Source organism: Cygnus atratus, chromosome Z, assembly GCF_013377495.2.
Source record: "Cygnus atratus isolate AKBS03 ecotype Queensland, Australia chromosome Z, CAtr_DNAZoo_HiC_assembly, whole genome shotgun sequence".
NCBI classification, from domain to species: domain Eukaryota; kingdom Metazoa; phylum Chordata; class Aves; order Anseriformes; family Anatidae; genus Cygnus; species Cygnus atratus.
In genome coordinates, this window is record NC_066396.1 from 12,053,204 (window position 1) to 12,068,960 (window position 15,757).

General features: G+C 38.0%; 1 protein-coding gene across 17 annotated transcripts in view; it reads left to right on the forward strand.

Annotated features, from left to right (window-relative positions):
- RAI14 (retinoic acid induced 14) overlaps positions 1-13,304 on the forward strand; it is an 85,867-nt gene extending 72,563 nt beyond the window's left edge. For 6 of the 17 annotated variants that reach the window (XM_035563776.2, XM_035563777.2, XM_035563778.2 and 3 more), the window contains exons 8-18: positions 222-328; positions 2,749-2,927; positions 3,596-3,624; positions 4,673-4,759; positions 5,404-5,481; positions 6,159-6,219; positions 6,557-6,675; positions 7,197-8,723; positions 9,525-9,674; positions 11,288-11,353; positions 11,619-13,304. In XM_035563776.2, coding sequence (XP_035419669.1) covers positions 222-328; positions 2,749-2,927; positions 3,596-3,624; positions 4,673-4,759; positions 5,404-5,481; positions 6,159-6,219; positions 6,557-6,675; positions 7,197-8,723; positions 9,525-9,674; positions 11,288-11,353; positions 11,619-11,696 — 2,481 coding nt within the window. In that variant the 3' untranslated portion in view covers positions 11,697-13,304. The remainder of the gene's footprint in view (positions 1-221; positions 329-2,748; positions 2,928-3,595; positions 3,625-4,672; positions 4,760-5,403; positions 5,482-6,158; positions 6,220-6,556; positions 6,676-7,196; positions 8,724-9,524; positions 9,675-11,287; positions 11,354-11,618) is intronic. The other 11 variants (XM_035563783.1, XM_035563784.2, XM_035563786.2 and 8 more) reach the window with 3 other exon arrangements.
- The last annotated feature ends 2,453 nt before the right edge of the window (positions 13,305-15,757 follow it).

Here is a 15,757-nt window from a genome sequence, read left to right on the forward strand (position 1 = left end):
AAGCATTCCTGTTCCTAATGCTTTGCTGAGTGATTCCATTCCCAGTACTAAAGGAAGGAATTAAATAAACCCAGCTACATTCATGGTACATGAGAAAAATGTACAGATAGTGCCTTGTTTGTGCTGTGTAGAAGGAAGGTTCATAGCTGACCTTTAAATCTCATGGTGGTATTTGTAAGTTGTCGAATTATTGTTTATAGTTTCTTTAAATGCATTCCTAGGATGGGAACATACCTCTGCTGCTTGCAGTACAAAGTGGTCATACAGAAGTCTGCAAATACCTTCTGGATCACGGAGCAGACATCAACACCAGGGATAAAAATGGAAGGTACAGCAGGTTAACCATCACCATGTTAATTCTTTCCCAGGGCTGACTGTCAAACGATGCTCTCTTCCCAAAATCGTTGTTATGTGAAATAATGCTTTCAATACCAGAGAGAATATCCCAATTGTCAATAAAGCTTAGAGAATTCTGCCTAAAGGGAAAGGTGAAACAGAAACTAAATAACTCTAAAACTAGATCATGCTTGTAAGATTTTCATTGGGTTACCAGAGCAGCAAATCCTATTTTAAAATCATTCCTACAAGAGTTTGAATGATAGCACTTGCCCACACATCACCTTGTACGTGTCCCAGTTTTCAGTGCTGCTCTGTTGTTGGCATAAGTTAGTTTCTCCAATTTTAATCTGAAAACTGTTACTTGGGAGTGACATCCATGGAGAGCTCTCTTTTCTAATGTAACACAGCCACAGCACCAAGAGAAAATACAGTAAAACTGTTGTATCGTGGAGATGCTGTCTTCTCAGAAAGTGCCATTTAGAGACTTGTTGCATGAGTAGACATCTAGCGTGTTAGAAAATTGTTTTTAAACCAGAGCATCCTTATTGTGGAAAAAAATGTACTCATTTTGATGATACTGATGAAGTTCAAGAGTTCTTGAAAATTATGGACTTTTATAAATGATGAAACTGCAAACGTAAAGCTGGATGCTGAGAAGACTTGGCACTTAATAATTATCTTGGTTATTATGTGATACAATGCCCATATTGTTCTTTGGGAACACCTGGGAGGATGAGACTGGGCCCTAGCGTGGTTTATGAGAGTTCAAAGTTCTATTAATCTTCTTTTTGTTTTAAGTTGCCTAAAGAAAACCCCTTTGTTGGTTCTTGGTTGGTTGGTTTGTTTAAATGGCCTCCACAGTGCTTTGAACTTGAGGTGCTACCATTCTGGGACCTCAGCCTTTCTCTCACTAGCTTATTTTTAATCAACCGGTAGTGTTAACAGTTTGTAATTTAGTTGGATGAAGGTATTTCTGTTATAGATAAGACGGTACTTGCAAGTTTGGTATTCTTTATTTTTTTAAAGAAAGTACAGTGTGTAAAAGCAAGAAAAACTACATAACATGGAATGTACCATTTTAATTCCCACTTCCCTTATGGTAAGGAGAAGAACTACTTAGTCATCTCCTGTTCACAGAATTGGTTGCATATTTAATGAGAAAGTAGAAGTCTTAATGGGAGGAGAAAGAGAGAGCCTTTGAAAATGGCTTGTCCAATTCCCTCTGATGACCAGACTAAGCTAGTCATTTTGGTAGTCTAAAACTATCCCTGTGGAACTGCTATCCAAGTTACCACTCAACATTTGACTTTTTACCACAGTACTGCAACAGCCATCACTTCCCCAGGGCTCACCTTTTACAGGGGGCATGTTTAATTCATCAGTGAAATGGTTGCCTTAATATCTAGCAAATATCTAAATAACTGGGGTTGTTCAGCCTAGGGAAAAGGAGTCTCGGGAGAGTCTTTATCGCACTCTACAATTACCTTGAAGAAGGCTATACTGAAGTGGGGACTGGACTTTTCTCCCAAGCACCAAGTGATAAGACGAGGGGAAATGGCCTCAAGTTGCGCCAAGGAAGGTTTAGGTTGGATATTGGGAGAAATTTCTGTAGTAACTTCTCAGTTTCATATCTGCACTGAGAAATGTGTTTGCCTGTGAACTTGGCCAGCCTGTTAGGAATGATTTCACATTTAAAAGGGGGAATTCTGCTGTGGCAGGAAAGCAATATTAGAGCATGCTCGAGAAGTGGGGTTTTCTGTGTTTTTGTAATTATCCTGTATGATCCCTAAAAGTCACCGAAGAAAAACAGATACAACCTGTTAGGAAAATGCTCCTTCTGTATGTTACCCTTAATGTAGGAGGCACTGTCAAGCTGCCCGGTGTTGGAGAGGGAATTGGTTATGCTCTAAGGAACTTCTTTATCTTTTTTATTTGAGAATGGCTCAGGATTTGAGGTCAAACCACCTTTCAGTCTCACTGAAGAGCTTTGAGAAATATATTTGGCTTTTTGGGTGATACCTGTCTATTTTGCTTAAAAACAACATGTGAAGGAGAGAAGTGATTAAATAAAGGCTTTCCTATTGTAATTGAAGTGTGACAGTGAGATCTGATAGTCTGACTTTATCCTTCATCCACTTCTCTCTCTCCTTTTAGCTTCAGGAACCCATTTTTAGAAATGTTTGGAGACATGCAAAGCATAACAGGTCTTTGCAGAAGGTCCAACTGGGGTGTATGGGGAAGAGGAGGAGGGGCAGGCAGGTGTCTGTGCATGGAAAAGACAGTTGCATGTATGTGTTGATACATACGTTGATAAAATTTTGCTCTTCTGTCACACTTTCTTCCTGACAAAATGAGCTGAGGCTTCAAAGGTTATTCTTGATAATTTTACCTTGTGTTTCTTTTGTCCAGAACTGCTTTGATGATGGCTTGTGAAGCTGGTAACCTTAACATGGTGGAAGCATTCCTTAAGAAAGGTGCAGATGTCAGTTTAGTAGATGTCTTTGGGCAGAATGCCTTGCATTACTCCAAAATCTCTGAGAATGCAGGGATCCAGAATCTCCTATCATCAAAGTTATCTCAGGATGTGGGTACGTAAGAGATGCTGATATGCTGTTTGTCACTTTTCGTTTTGGCTATGTTTATGTTTAGTAATGAACAAATTTACTTTGTAAAGTAACCTGAAAAATTTTAAAAGCTATCTTCAAGATGGTCTGGCTGAAGCTTTTCAAAACAGGAAAATGTGGTATTTACTGTATATGGTAATATCAAATGTGAGATAAAATATTCAGCAGGGCAAACAGGTGTTCTGGAGAAAGAAAAGGTAAGCTGATGTAACAGCGTAGTGAAGTTTTGCATAGAATTTGAACTAGATCCTCTCTTTATTATGTGAAAGACTATGTTTAGCTCCTCAGTAGAGGGATTCAGAAGGAACTAATGCAGACAGGACTTTGTAGTCAAGCTAAAAAAGATTTTTGAAGTAGGAAGTTAATGTGAAAGAATGGTGAGAGGCTACAGTAGAAGCAGAATTGTCACTATCCTTCGAATTTTATATCAATATGAAACAAAAAAAAAAGGCAGCAGAGAGGTTGTATTTAAAAGGAATTTTGAATTTTAAGTATATTGCTCAGATTTCAAACAGGAGTTCAAAAAACAAACAGCATTTATGATACAGGAAGTAGAGCTGAGAGAAGGGTTAGGCAAATAACTTTTTCTTTGATCGTTGGTCTTAATTCCACTTTTTTTTTTTGCTTCACAGATACAAAATCACCAACTAAATCAAAGCAGGTATTTATCCTTTTGATTTTAAAAATACTCGGGTTTTAAAGGCTTGTAGCTCATGGAAAAAATAGTAACTGCCGTGACTAGTAGCAGTAGATGTGACTAGTAGCTAGTAGTCACTGTGAGATGTATATCTTATAACTGCTCTATAATGTGAAAAGTTTTTGTTGCTTATTTAAGGAATGTGTTCCAGGAACATCAGTTTTGGGTTTACCTTCTCTCTGAGATAGCTGCCAGATTCCTCAGTGAGAAAAGGAAGGGAGGATGCATGTGCATGCGCACATGTGTGCCAGGAAGATATTCCACCATTCTCATGTACTGCAGGAGCTTTGCTGGACGCCGGTCTCTTCAAACTGTATAGAAAATGATCTAGAAAAGCTTTCTGTTTCCAAAACATCTATCTGAAGGTTTTCCCTGGTTGCACCTTGCTGGTGACCCCTATCTGTGAGACTCTTATCAGATTTAGGCAATTAAATTAGTTTCTTACATTCTGTATTTAGTATCATGCTATCTTGGAGTGCAAGTATCTTGTAGATTTACTGGTGGCTGGAGATTAGAAGAGGGTGCTATGTATTGGTTCATTCTTTCTCTGAGTGGAGAAGTTGGGTTTTTCAGGGAGTTCAGGCAGAAGCTGATGGAGAGGAAACGTAGCTGTTAAGAGTGGTGTGACTGGAATATGAATGAGTAGAAGTTGATGGAGAGGAAAGATGGTAGCTATTAAGAATGGCATGACTGGACTGTGAATGAATTTCTGGAAGTATTCAAGATCACTAGTGCTAAACTTGTCAGCTTCTGCTTTTTCACTAAATCTTGTTTGTTTTCACTGAAGCATGGATTACAAGGGAACATACTCTTATTGTCAGGCATGTTTAATATCTTCGTGTTATTAGAGAGGTAGTCTTTACATAGAAAAAAAAAAAGGAACTGCATGAGCTGCTAAAGTTGATATTAATGTGGGAAAATATATATGTATATATATATTTGTGAAACAACTTGCTCGGACTTTACTAACCAAACTAACAAACCTACCTTCTCTGGCTGGTGAAACTTTCAGCATGATCAAGGCTCTAAATTAAGTTCAGAAAGAAGTGGAACTCCAAAAAAACGCAAAGCCCCACCTCCTCCTATCAGTCCTATTCAGGTAAAGAAAAGACCAATCTTGAGATACTTTTAGGGGATGAAGAGCATTTTGACCATTATGTGAATGATGTGGGCTGAATTTGAGCTGTCACTCCTACTTTATACGCCTGTCATATTATGAGTGCTTTTCCTGACATTAAGATGACACCATGAAAATACACATTGGTTAGTTTAACTAAGAAAATTGCTTGAAATATAGCATGGTTTAAGATACAGTAGTACAAATTTTACTGTGTAGGTGCTTTTTCCATCTAAAATTGAAGGTTTCCTTGTTTTGCAGACTTCCTTAAGTAAATTATATGTATTTTAAATCTACATACGTATGTACACGTTATTATATGCATATATGCATATGACGCTAAAACACTTAAATAGATTTGTATAGTACCAAATACAGTTTAACATGTTTAATATTAAATAGAAAAGTTATCTGTACAACAAACACACTGCAAATGTGATACTGGCTCAAAAGAGCACTGAATAATTAAATTTGCTCTTTGAAATTAACCCAGAGTTGTGACTTACATTAGTTCAAGGAAAAGTGCTCGCATGTGTTTGTGTCTATATACGGCACATGTTGGAGGATTAGTTATATGTACGCATATGTATACATACATATACTTATTTATATATAATCTTTTACAGCTTAGTGATTTGTCCTCTCCACGCTCATCAACTTCAACTCCCATGACGGGAAAAGGACAGGCTTTCTTTGCTGACCAGGTATGCAAGATGTCAAAGTTTTCTGTCCTTACTAAGTATGGGGAAAGAATGTGTAATACCATAGCAATTTATTTTGCTGACTGCAGAATCTCCTGTGAACTAATTAGCTGCATTTTAAGAATAAAAAGGAATCCAAATCTATTTCAGTGTAATTTACAAAGCAGATGTGGATTGCTTTAATGTTTAATGAACATCTAAATAGAATTAGTCATAAACTAGTCAGTATGTAGGAATATGGTTGTGAAAGTAAGTATTAATGGTGTGAGAACGCATTAGCTAATACCAGTGAAATACATGGGATTGTATTGCAAAAAAGTAGTGACCCTGTCACCAAAAGACATCAGGCAAATACTTGAGCATGTTCTGTCTCATATTTATCTTATGGCATTGAAGATTTCTTTTTAAGTACACCACAATATATTGCAGCAATTTATCACAGGGGCTGCAGCTTTTCCAAACTATCTGTGGGATAGTAGCCCAAATTACATTAACATTTAATGAGAACTAGGCAATTTAATTCCTGTCCTGGCACATGATACAATTAAAAAAAAAAAAAAAAGTTTTGCCAGGTTTCATCCAACAAGGTCTATGCTATTTATATTTATCTTCTGTGAACTGTCCAACTTTACATCTGCTTTCTGTAAAAGTGTTTTTTAAATTTTTTTCTCATGTCTCAGCAGGAAGAATTCAGCTCCTTGCTTCGAGATAATAAAGACAGACTGAGTGACAGCACAACAGGTATACAATAAAGTTTAATCCTTATTTTCTTATTTGGTTAGGTTTTTTAGGTGTTGTTAAAAGTCAGTCTGGTCAGATGTGCTCTGTGTCTTTCCACTTAGAATGTGAGCCACACTAAGTATTGGGAATAACGTTATGTAACTTCACTACCAGCTCCCACCTGCTTCTATTGGGTGACTTAACACATTTTTGGGGAAACAGCTCTAGGAATTGTTCACTTGTTCACTACACTTAATAGTCATGAAAACAAAGTGTTTAATTTGGAAAGCAAAATAACTAGCTAGCTGTGGGATCAGTTCAACTTCTGAAAGCTTTTGAATCTTTTTTTCCTCCAAAGGTGCTGATAGTTTATTGGACGTGAGTTCTGAAACTGAACAGCAAGATCTACTTATGCTGATGCAAGCAAAAATTGCTTCTTTGACATTACACAATAAGGAGCTACAGGACAAATTACAGGTGGTGTATTTTGTGCTGTTCTAGTGCTCTGTTAACCTCTTAGTAGAACAAAGAGCTGCTTACCAATTTAAAGAGATGTTCTGTAAATATAAAGAGCTTGTGGTGCTCATCATTGAAGCACTCTGCCCCCAAAGGATTAAAATTAGTGTTTTGATCCTTTCCCCATGAATTACTGAATATCTTTGCTTACTATGATAGTTGCATTCTAAAATATGCTATTAACAGTTGTGTTAGCAGATCTGATTTTAATTTACTTAGCTTTGATTTATTAGCTTTGATTATTAGCATATGGAGATCAACAGACTTTCAGAGGAGCTTGGCACTTGCTGCCTTCTATTGCTGTAGATGATTAAATGGAACCAGTTGGGTTTTGAGTTGAAACCTGACGGTTTCTTCCATGGTGCTTTAATTGCCTGTCTTTGTAGGATGTGGCAAGGGTTGCTTACTTTTTCCTATATATTTTGTTTTAAATAAATGTATTTGTTTTTATCATGCATTCGTTTGGGTTTCTTTTTGCACAGGAAAGAACACCTAAAGAAGTGGATTCTGCCATAGATTCTTATCATTCAACCCAAACAGAGTTTGATCAAGCAGTAGATAGACAAAATGAATTCTTAGCTCAGGAGCTGAAGCCTACATTAAAAGCCACCCAAATTCAAGAAAACTCGGCAAGCCTTAGTGAAGTAAAAATAAAGTACCTCCAGGAAGACTTAAAGGATGTTCAGAGGAAATTAGAAAATTCCGAAGCCAAAAGAAAGCACTTAGAAGCTCAGTTCCAGTCTAGAGTTCCGGAAGCAGATCGCTTAAATAACACAGATATTTCAGAAAATGGCTCTGATCTTAACCTGAAGTTCCAAGAAACTCAAAACAGGTATGAGGAAACTGTGAAAGATGTTTTGAATGTACAGAGGCAAATGAAACTGGGTCTCATTTCTTCTGAAAGTGAAGAAACCAGTTCTGAGTTGAGTAGGTTGAAGGTGACGTGTGAAGAAGTTGAAGTGCTTAAGCAAGAATTGAAGAAAGCATTGGAGGAAAGTGAAAGACAAAAAGAGAAAGTGAGAGAGCTCCAGAAAAAGTTTGAAGAAAGAGAGCAGAATGTGGCAAGCAAATTGTCTGTGGAAGAATGTGAGGAAATAAGGAATTCGTATTGTTCAGTTATTGATAATATTAATCAGGAGAAGGCACTGTTGATTGAGAGGTACAAAGAAGGGCAAGAGGAAATTAAAAGGCTACAGGACAAGCTGACAAATCAGACACAGTTAGAGTCTAGTGCTGAGTCTGAAGAAATGAAAGATGCAATGCACAGAATGATAGATGAGCTCAACAGACAACTTAGTGAATTGTCACAATTGTACAAGGAGGCCCAAATAGAGCTTGAAGATTACAGGAAGAGAAAAACTCTGGATGATATCGCTGTGGACTACATTCCTAGAGATGAACATGAGAAACTGATGCAGGTAACAAATTCTTTGAAATACAAAGCAGAGAATGAATTATCAGAAATGAAATCCCAGTACACAAAAGTATTAGATGAAGCAGAAGAACTAAAGCAACTGTTAGACACTCAGAAACAAAACTCTTTGCCAATTACTGAACACCATCAGGTGATGAACGTACTCCGAAGTACTGTAAAGGAAATGGAGGAGGAAATAAATGAGCTCAAAGGACTGCTTACCAACAAGGAAAGTGAAGTAAGAAACCTACAAAAGGAATTATTGGAAGAAAAAGCTGCAATTAATGAAGCAATGGTACCCAAGGCTACGTATGAAAAACTCCAGTCTTCATTAGAGGGTGAAGTTAGTGCTTTGTCATCCAAACTGAAGGATGTAATCAAAGAGAAGGAAAATGTGTCATTAGATGTTATGCAGCTGAGAAATGAAATTTTGCATTTGAAAGAAGAGAAAGAAGGCATGCATACTCTGCTTGAAGCAAAGGAACAGGAGGTGACTGGTCTTCACCAAAAGTACCATCAAGCTCAAGAAGATTTACTTGAAATGAAAAGATACTCTGAAAGCACATCAAAACTAGAAGAGGACAAAGATAAAAAGGTTAGTGATTCAGTGCCGTGGAGGAAGTATTACATGAGTTCAGACTACAGAACATACTGGAAGGTGCATAAGTGACCTTAAACCCCAGTTGGTGTAAGGTGTCACAGAGCGGAGTAACATTTGAGTTCGTGTGACCATCTGAAAATTCAGATGCCAAAGTACTGTCTCACAGATCTTAATGTCAAAGGAGTTTTTATTCAGGGTTTTTGACTTTAGTTATCTTCCTCTCTGGTGGAGATAAGCATCTTTCTGTTCACCTCTAAGTTCTGTTCAGGTTAGGTTCAACCTGAATTGAGCAAATTCAAAGTGGAATTTACAGCAGGAAGAGGTTCATGAGGAGACAAAGAAACATCAGGATCAGGAAACAGCAGACATTCACTATTCTGAGTTTACTGTATCATCTCGACCTCAGCATGACAGATATTTTTCCTGTGCAATTATGTCTGTCACAATTTCTATATAAAAAGCTATGCATTTTGCTTAGTGTGAATAGCTGGCCTGTTTGGTATGTTTTGGTCTTGTGTTAAGAAGCAGCATCTGCAAAGGTGGTAAATACAATCTTTGTTTGTAAATATTACTCTTTCAGAGCCAGGAATGCATTTTGAATGACTGCTGGGGTTGAGGTAGAGAAGCATTGTAACCCTTTGCTTACATGACATCTCTGTTTGTCCGTTGAGTTTTCATCTAGTTTTCTGCCACTTCTTAATATAAGTCACAAATACTTATTTGTATAGGATGAGACCCATGGGAATATAGTATGCCTTGCAGCTTTTCATGAAAACCTATTTTTTACCTTCCTAGATCAATGAAATGTCCAAGGAGGTCAGCAAATTAAAAGAAGCATTGAACAGCCTTTCTCAGCTTTCCTACTCAACCAGTGCCCCCAAAAGACAAAGCCAACAGCTGGAGGTGTTACAACAACAAGTGAAGCAGTTGCAAAACCAACTGACTGTAAGTAGATAATCATAAATAATAGTTCATAAACCCACCATTTTTCCTAGTTCTCCAATAGTGTGTGGCATTCTTAACTCTGCCTTATTTAGAATGGAGTACAGTCAATAAGTACAAGAAAGAATTTTCATACAGAAATTTTGTAATGCTCTGAAACATGTAGAAATCCTCAAGTCACTTCAGATTTCTTTTTCCAGAAATAGTCTAACTAAAGAAAACTATTTTTCTGCATATATTTCTTCAGATCAGTAATGGGTCAAAATTTCTGCACTTGTAGTGGAATGTAGTGACCAGACCTGCTGCTGAGACCCTGATTTGTGAAAAATTAGGCCAGTGTGCAGCGGACTAAAGTTGTGTTTTCTCAGGAACATGTATTAAAAGATGAAATATTTTTGTTATTTTAAGCCAAAAGAAACTTGACTTTTTGGAAGAATATAGTCACTGAAAGTGTGAAGTTTCAAATCAAGCAAGTCCATCTGTTTACAGGGATCGCAGTTCATTTTCTGAAATTCTGAACTGCTTAAAGACTTTTTAAAATTGTACTTGTTTGTGTGTGAGAGGCTCAGTCTTCTAAGTCAGGTTGAGCCATAATTACTATTTCCAAAAGCTTGCCTGTCCAAAGGAGCATTTTCACTCACTTTAGAGAGGGTGAAGAGAAGGTACTTCCCACCAGAGACTCATTTGTAGAGAGCTCTGGAATAACATTTGAAAGGAAAATTCCCAGCCCGACACACTAAATGCCTTAACTGTTGTTTGCTGTCCTGTCATCCCCAGCAGACAGATGTACGAGTTAATATGCACATGAGCCAGAAAAAATCCCTTGCGGTAAGGAGAAATAAATAGGTAGATAGTTAAACACCATGTCCTGTCAGTGTGAAGGCTTGTGGGTGTTTCCTATCCCAGTCCACCAAATTCATAAGGAGCCTTCATCTCTCATAGCTCAAGGATCAGCCAAAGTAGTGCAAAGATATGCAACAAATTAGAAGATGCGTAGGACTTAAAACAGGAGAGAAGCATTCTTTCCTTCTCTTACACTGGCTTTCCTGGCAGCTTCATGTTTATTTGGAAAGATGGCTTCTGGGATGTGGCATTCTGATCACAAAAAAGGTGTTTGATTTTCCTTGTTTGAATGTATAGTAATTAACTGAGAATTTCATAGATTAAGACCTTTGTAAGCATCTCCTTCACCAGAAGGGTGTTTACTGACAGATGGGTTACTGCAATCAAGTGGTTGATTTGCAATCAATTGCAGTCAAGGGTTGATTTGTCAGAATATTGTTGGCTTTCCTCGGTCACTTCTGATTTCTGATAAACTTAGAAGCAGAGTATGTGCTTGTTCCATGTTTTTGCAGCTCAGCACTTCTTGCAACCAATATCATCTCACCATTTATTTTTTTTACAAAGTTGGCTAGAATTACAGCATTTCTGTGGACTACGTTTCCCAGCAAATTATGTTTTAGATAGCTAGCAGCACAGTCCTGTGTTTGAGCTAGTTTTCCACCCGTGCATTAGATTATCACTTGTAATTTCACAGACCTCCATACGTCTAGGTGGGGAGTTCTGAATTCCACAGTTCTGAATACTCTGTGACTTTCTGCTTAACTATTTTCTAGGAAACAAAGAAACAACATCAGGAAATCGTGTCAGTTTACCGGATGCATCTTCTCTACGCTGTGCAGGTATGGTTAGATATTACTCGTTACATAGTGTTGGTGTTTTAATGGAAGATGTTTTTGCTGCAGATCTATTTTTTTTGCTGTAGATCTATTCAGAACATTGCAGGTTGTATTGAACACACAATACCTGTTTAAGCACAAATTTAACACTGCTTTCTTTTGGAAAATTGGTATAATTCTTATATCTTAAAAATAGTTTGTAAACCTTTTCAAGGAGTTGGGAAATGTTTGACTTCAATCGCCTTTTCTTCTTTCTCCCCTTGTCTAGGGTCAAATGGATGAAGATGTCCAGAAGGTGCTTAAACAAATTTTATCAATGTGCAAAAGCCAATCGCAGAAAAAGTAAACCAACAAAAAAAAAAGCAAAACTCCCCATTTTCATTAATCCTGTTGTGGGTGTTTATCTAGATTTGCCTTAAAATAAGATTTAAAACAGGCAATTTGCTGCTTTTTTGTTGTTGTGCTGTTTGTGAGGTGGATTTATTTGTCTGTCTCTACCACTTTCCATGTGCATAGACATGTGCAGTAACTAAACACATGCCTGCTTTTCATAGCCAAAATGCAAGTATGTTCTTCAGACTTTTTACTTAGGCCACTACATGTCATGTTTACCTTGAAACTGCTTTCTAGCTTCCTCCCAGAGGGAGATTAATATGGAGGCAAGCACTCATGTCACCTGGGTAAAGGTGAAATTCTCCATGTCTCCTTTACCGGTGTATAAGCTGCATATTGTTATTGGGGATAGGCTTAATTGCTTGATGTTGTAGCACTCAGATTCAAGACATTTTGCCATACGCACTCTTTGGCAGAGCAGAAGCGAGCCTTGCAGCAGTGAGCAGAAGTAGGTATTTATGGTAAGCCAGAACGTCAAACAGCTATACTTCTTAACTTAGTTTTATTTTAGATTAGCACACCATACTGTAGCTGTCCCAGCCCATCCAATGCACTGAGTAAACAAAAATCATACCATGCTTCATAGTTTCCTTGAACTGCCTGCTAGTGGAATGAAACTATTTCAAAAGGTAATTAGTCTATTGAAGTTCTGTACAAAGCAGTACAGAAGGGTCTGTAGAAACAACTCATTATGATAGGTTTAGCTATCTATGCAAGTGTTGGCCATGAAGCTCAGGAACAAAACCAGAACATATACTTTAGACAAGGGATTCTAGTGAACACAGGATGTTTACAGTGAATGTCAATGCCTCATATTTCCTAACCTCACTTTTGTAAAGATCTTCTCTTCAGTATATTTTTATTGGCCCTCTAATGAATTTTTTTTGTAACTAAACCATTTTTCTACGTAATGTTTGCATTAAGCTTATTAACAAATATTTTTAGGTAATCGTGTTTTAGAGAGTTCCTTTCTATACCCCCAAGTATTCAGTAATAGTGAAGCATAGAGAAGTGTTCTCAGTTTGAAAAAGATCTGTACGGAATAATAGACCTGTCCATTGGTGTGGTCCAGAGCAGTGAAGTGTAAAATACAATTTAGCCTGCTGTTTCAACAAATGTAGGAATGAGAGGTAGAGAAGAGCAAAATGTGTCAAAAATTTCTACATGTTGTTTCTAGAGGCCAGGGGCATCAAGAAAGCCTTTGTCAGCACTTTTAAATTCAGAAGTCAAATAAAAATGCCTAATGAATGATGTATGGTTTATTATGAAGCTATGGAAGAATCCTTCTAAGCACACACTACACTTGAGGGTACAACCATTTGAACTAGCTTGCAGCTTCACTATGATATTTGTCTTATTTCTGGTAGTAGATATGTCTCTAATAGAGAAATCTCCAGAGCTATATAATCTGAAGTTTATATAGAGTCATAATATGACAAGAGTCAGCAGTGCCTGAGGCTGACTGGACTCATAGTGCACTTATATCGGATAATTCCTAACCCTGGCAAAGCTCAAATGGATTTTAAAAACAAACAAATAAAACATTCTTTTGCATCAGTTAGACCTTGGTGTTACTTTTCTTGGGTGGTTTAACTAATGCTTGCTAATTTTGGACAGTATTTTATAGTTAGATGATTTTGAAAATGCTCCAAAGAAATGTGAAAAGAATTTTGCTGCAGCACTTCAGAATGAACAACAAGATTTTAAGCATGCCAATGCTGCAAAGTATAAAACTTGATGAACCATTTTGTAAGTTGCCTGATGGATTTAGTCTTCTACTTTGTTTTGGTTTGTATATTTATTACAACTATCTTTGTGGAATATTGAAAATTATACACTACAGCATAGCAAGTTTCTTTATATGTAATTTACCAGAAGTTTCCTTATGCAGCAAAATAAACTATTTCCAATTTTTTCATCTTGGTGCTCTTTGTGTCTTCAGTTACTTTTTATGCCAAGGGAAATCTGACCACACTCAACTGCTTTAATGTAGTACAAATGTGTTCTATACTCCATGTTCAGATACCTGTCAGATGTACAGGTAGAACTGAATCTACACCAAACCCAGTGCAACCAGTTTGGCAGATTATGCCTTGTGTTGGATTGATATGTTGAGCTATTTCTCCCATGGGTGTCCTGCTAGAAGTAATATGGGTCTCCCACTCACCACTGGATGTATTCCAACTAAGTTTAAAATGACCTTAGACCAGTATTGGAGGTGAGCTAAGTCCCACGATTTCTCAAAACTGTGGTTCTTTATCACTTAGCACTTCACTCCGTATACAGAACTACAGTGAAAGTGTATTTGTGTGTGTGTATATGTATATTTGGATATGTATACATCTCTTTAAACTTAACAGTGTTGGCTATATAAGTATTGTCTTTTTATCATCTCTCCCGAGTTTTATTGGAGGAACTAGTTTTTCAATACCTTATTTGCTAATTACATCTTTTGACCTCAGTGCAGACCACATACATGACAGGAATTGCACCTCTTTTGGTTACGTCCAAAAGAGGTCAAGTAGCTCTCTAGACTTCTGCAGAAAATTTCCGTAACTTACTCAGTACTGGGTTTCCTTTGAACAAGGGTGTTGACAAACTGGTATGCAGAGTCTGTGTGAGGTCAGATCATCCGGCAGGGCAGATTTGAGTCATTTCACGTTGTGGATTAATTATTTTTTTGCTAATAGTTGCTGCTGGATTAGTAAAGTCACAGAATAGCTCTTCTGTGCCATCCATTGCAAGCAGCGGACCTCCTGACTGGGAACTCCCATCTGAATTGCCATTTGTTTTCCTAGTGGATGGCTGGATGCCAGATCTGTTGCATAACGTTTTTTTTTTTTTTAAGGTTAGACCCATGGTGTGACAGTCCTTCTGCCTTTTGCCTCCTAGATTGGTTGTTGCCACACTTGCATAAAAGTGCTTCCTGGGCATCACTGGTCTGGTTGTTAATTATTTCTGCTCTTCTGCCTGGACGGTCATGACAGCAGGGGTCCCCTCCTGGGCAGCACTTTAATAGCTCATTTCTTCATCTCTGAGGCTTTCTCCACTCTGATGCCAACCTTCATCCGAGCAAAAGGCAGATGTGAAAGGCAGAAGCAATCTGCCCTTTTAAACGTGGCAGTGACCCATGCGCTGTGGGGAAGAAGCTCTGACTTGAGCTGTGTGGTCAGGCCTTGCGGCACAGGGCCGGTCCTGGTGGTTTTGGCCTGGTGGTTTTGGCCCTCTGTGGAGCTGGGGCCGGGGCCTGCTGCTGGATGTCTCAGGGATCCAGGCTTCAAAGCAGCAGCTGTGCTGTAGGTCATGGTGCTTTGTGATGAGGAAAGTCATGGAAAAGCTTCTGGAGTTGTGTGTTAGGTCTTAAGAGGGGAGGGGTTGCAAAGTAGCAGCATAGATGGATGTGATGTAACCCAGCAAAAATTCTGCAGTCCCAAGCGTTTAACCCAGCATATTTTTCCAAACAAATAGGAACTGGTGCAAGGCTTTTAGGCCAGATCAGTGGCTTAAATCCTCTATGCACTGTGGTTTTGATCTGCCACAGAGAGCTCTAAAAGTGCTCTCAATTTAATGTCAAGCCACTGTTCAAGAACTTGAGTACTTTGAAAACTTCACTGATAGTAACACTGTCTTGTTCTCCAAACACAGGTCAGCGGTTGTACTTGTGGGTGCAAGCCAGCTCTCAGCAAAAATGTTTCACAGAAGTGAATTATCCAAGTGGTTTTTCTATCCATGTTTCTTCCTCCCCTGTTTGGGTCGTTCACTGGTCCTTTTGAAAGCAAGTAGGAGATATCAAATACAGACTAGAACCATACTTTTTCTTCTCAGGGTAGTAACAAATTAATTCGTGTTGTAATAACAACCATTTTCATAATCTTAGAATTACATACAGAGGTAAACTGCAGGTGAAGTTAATTCAAAGCTGTGATTTAAGAAGTTTCTCCTTATTTGAGGAGGCCCAAGGTACGATTTTTGTAACTGCAGAAAGCTACTGCAGGCAGACCCTGTTGCTGGCAA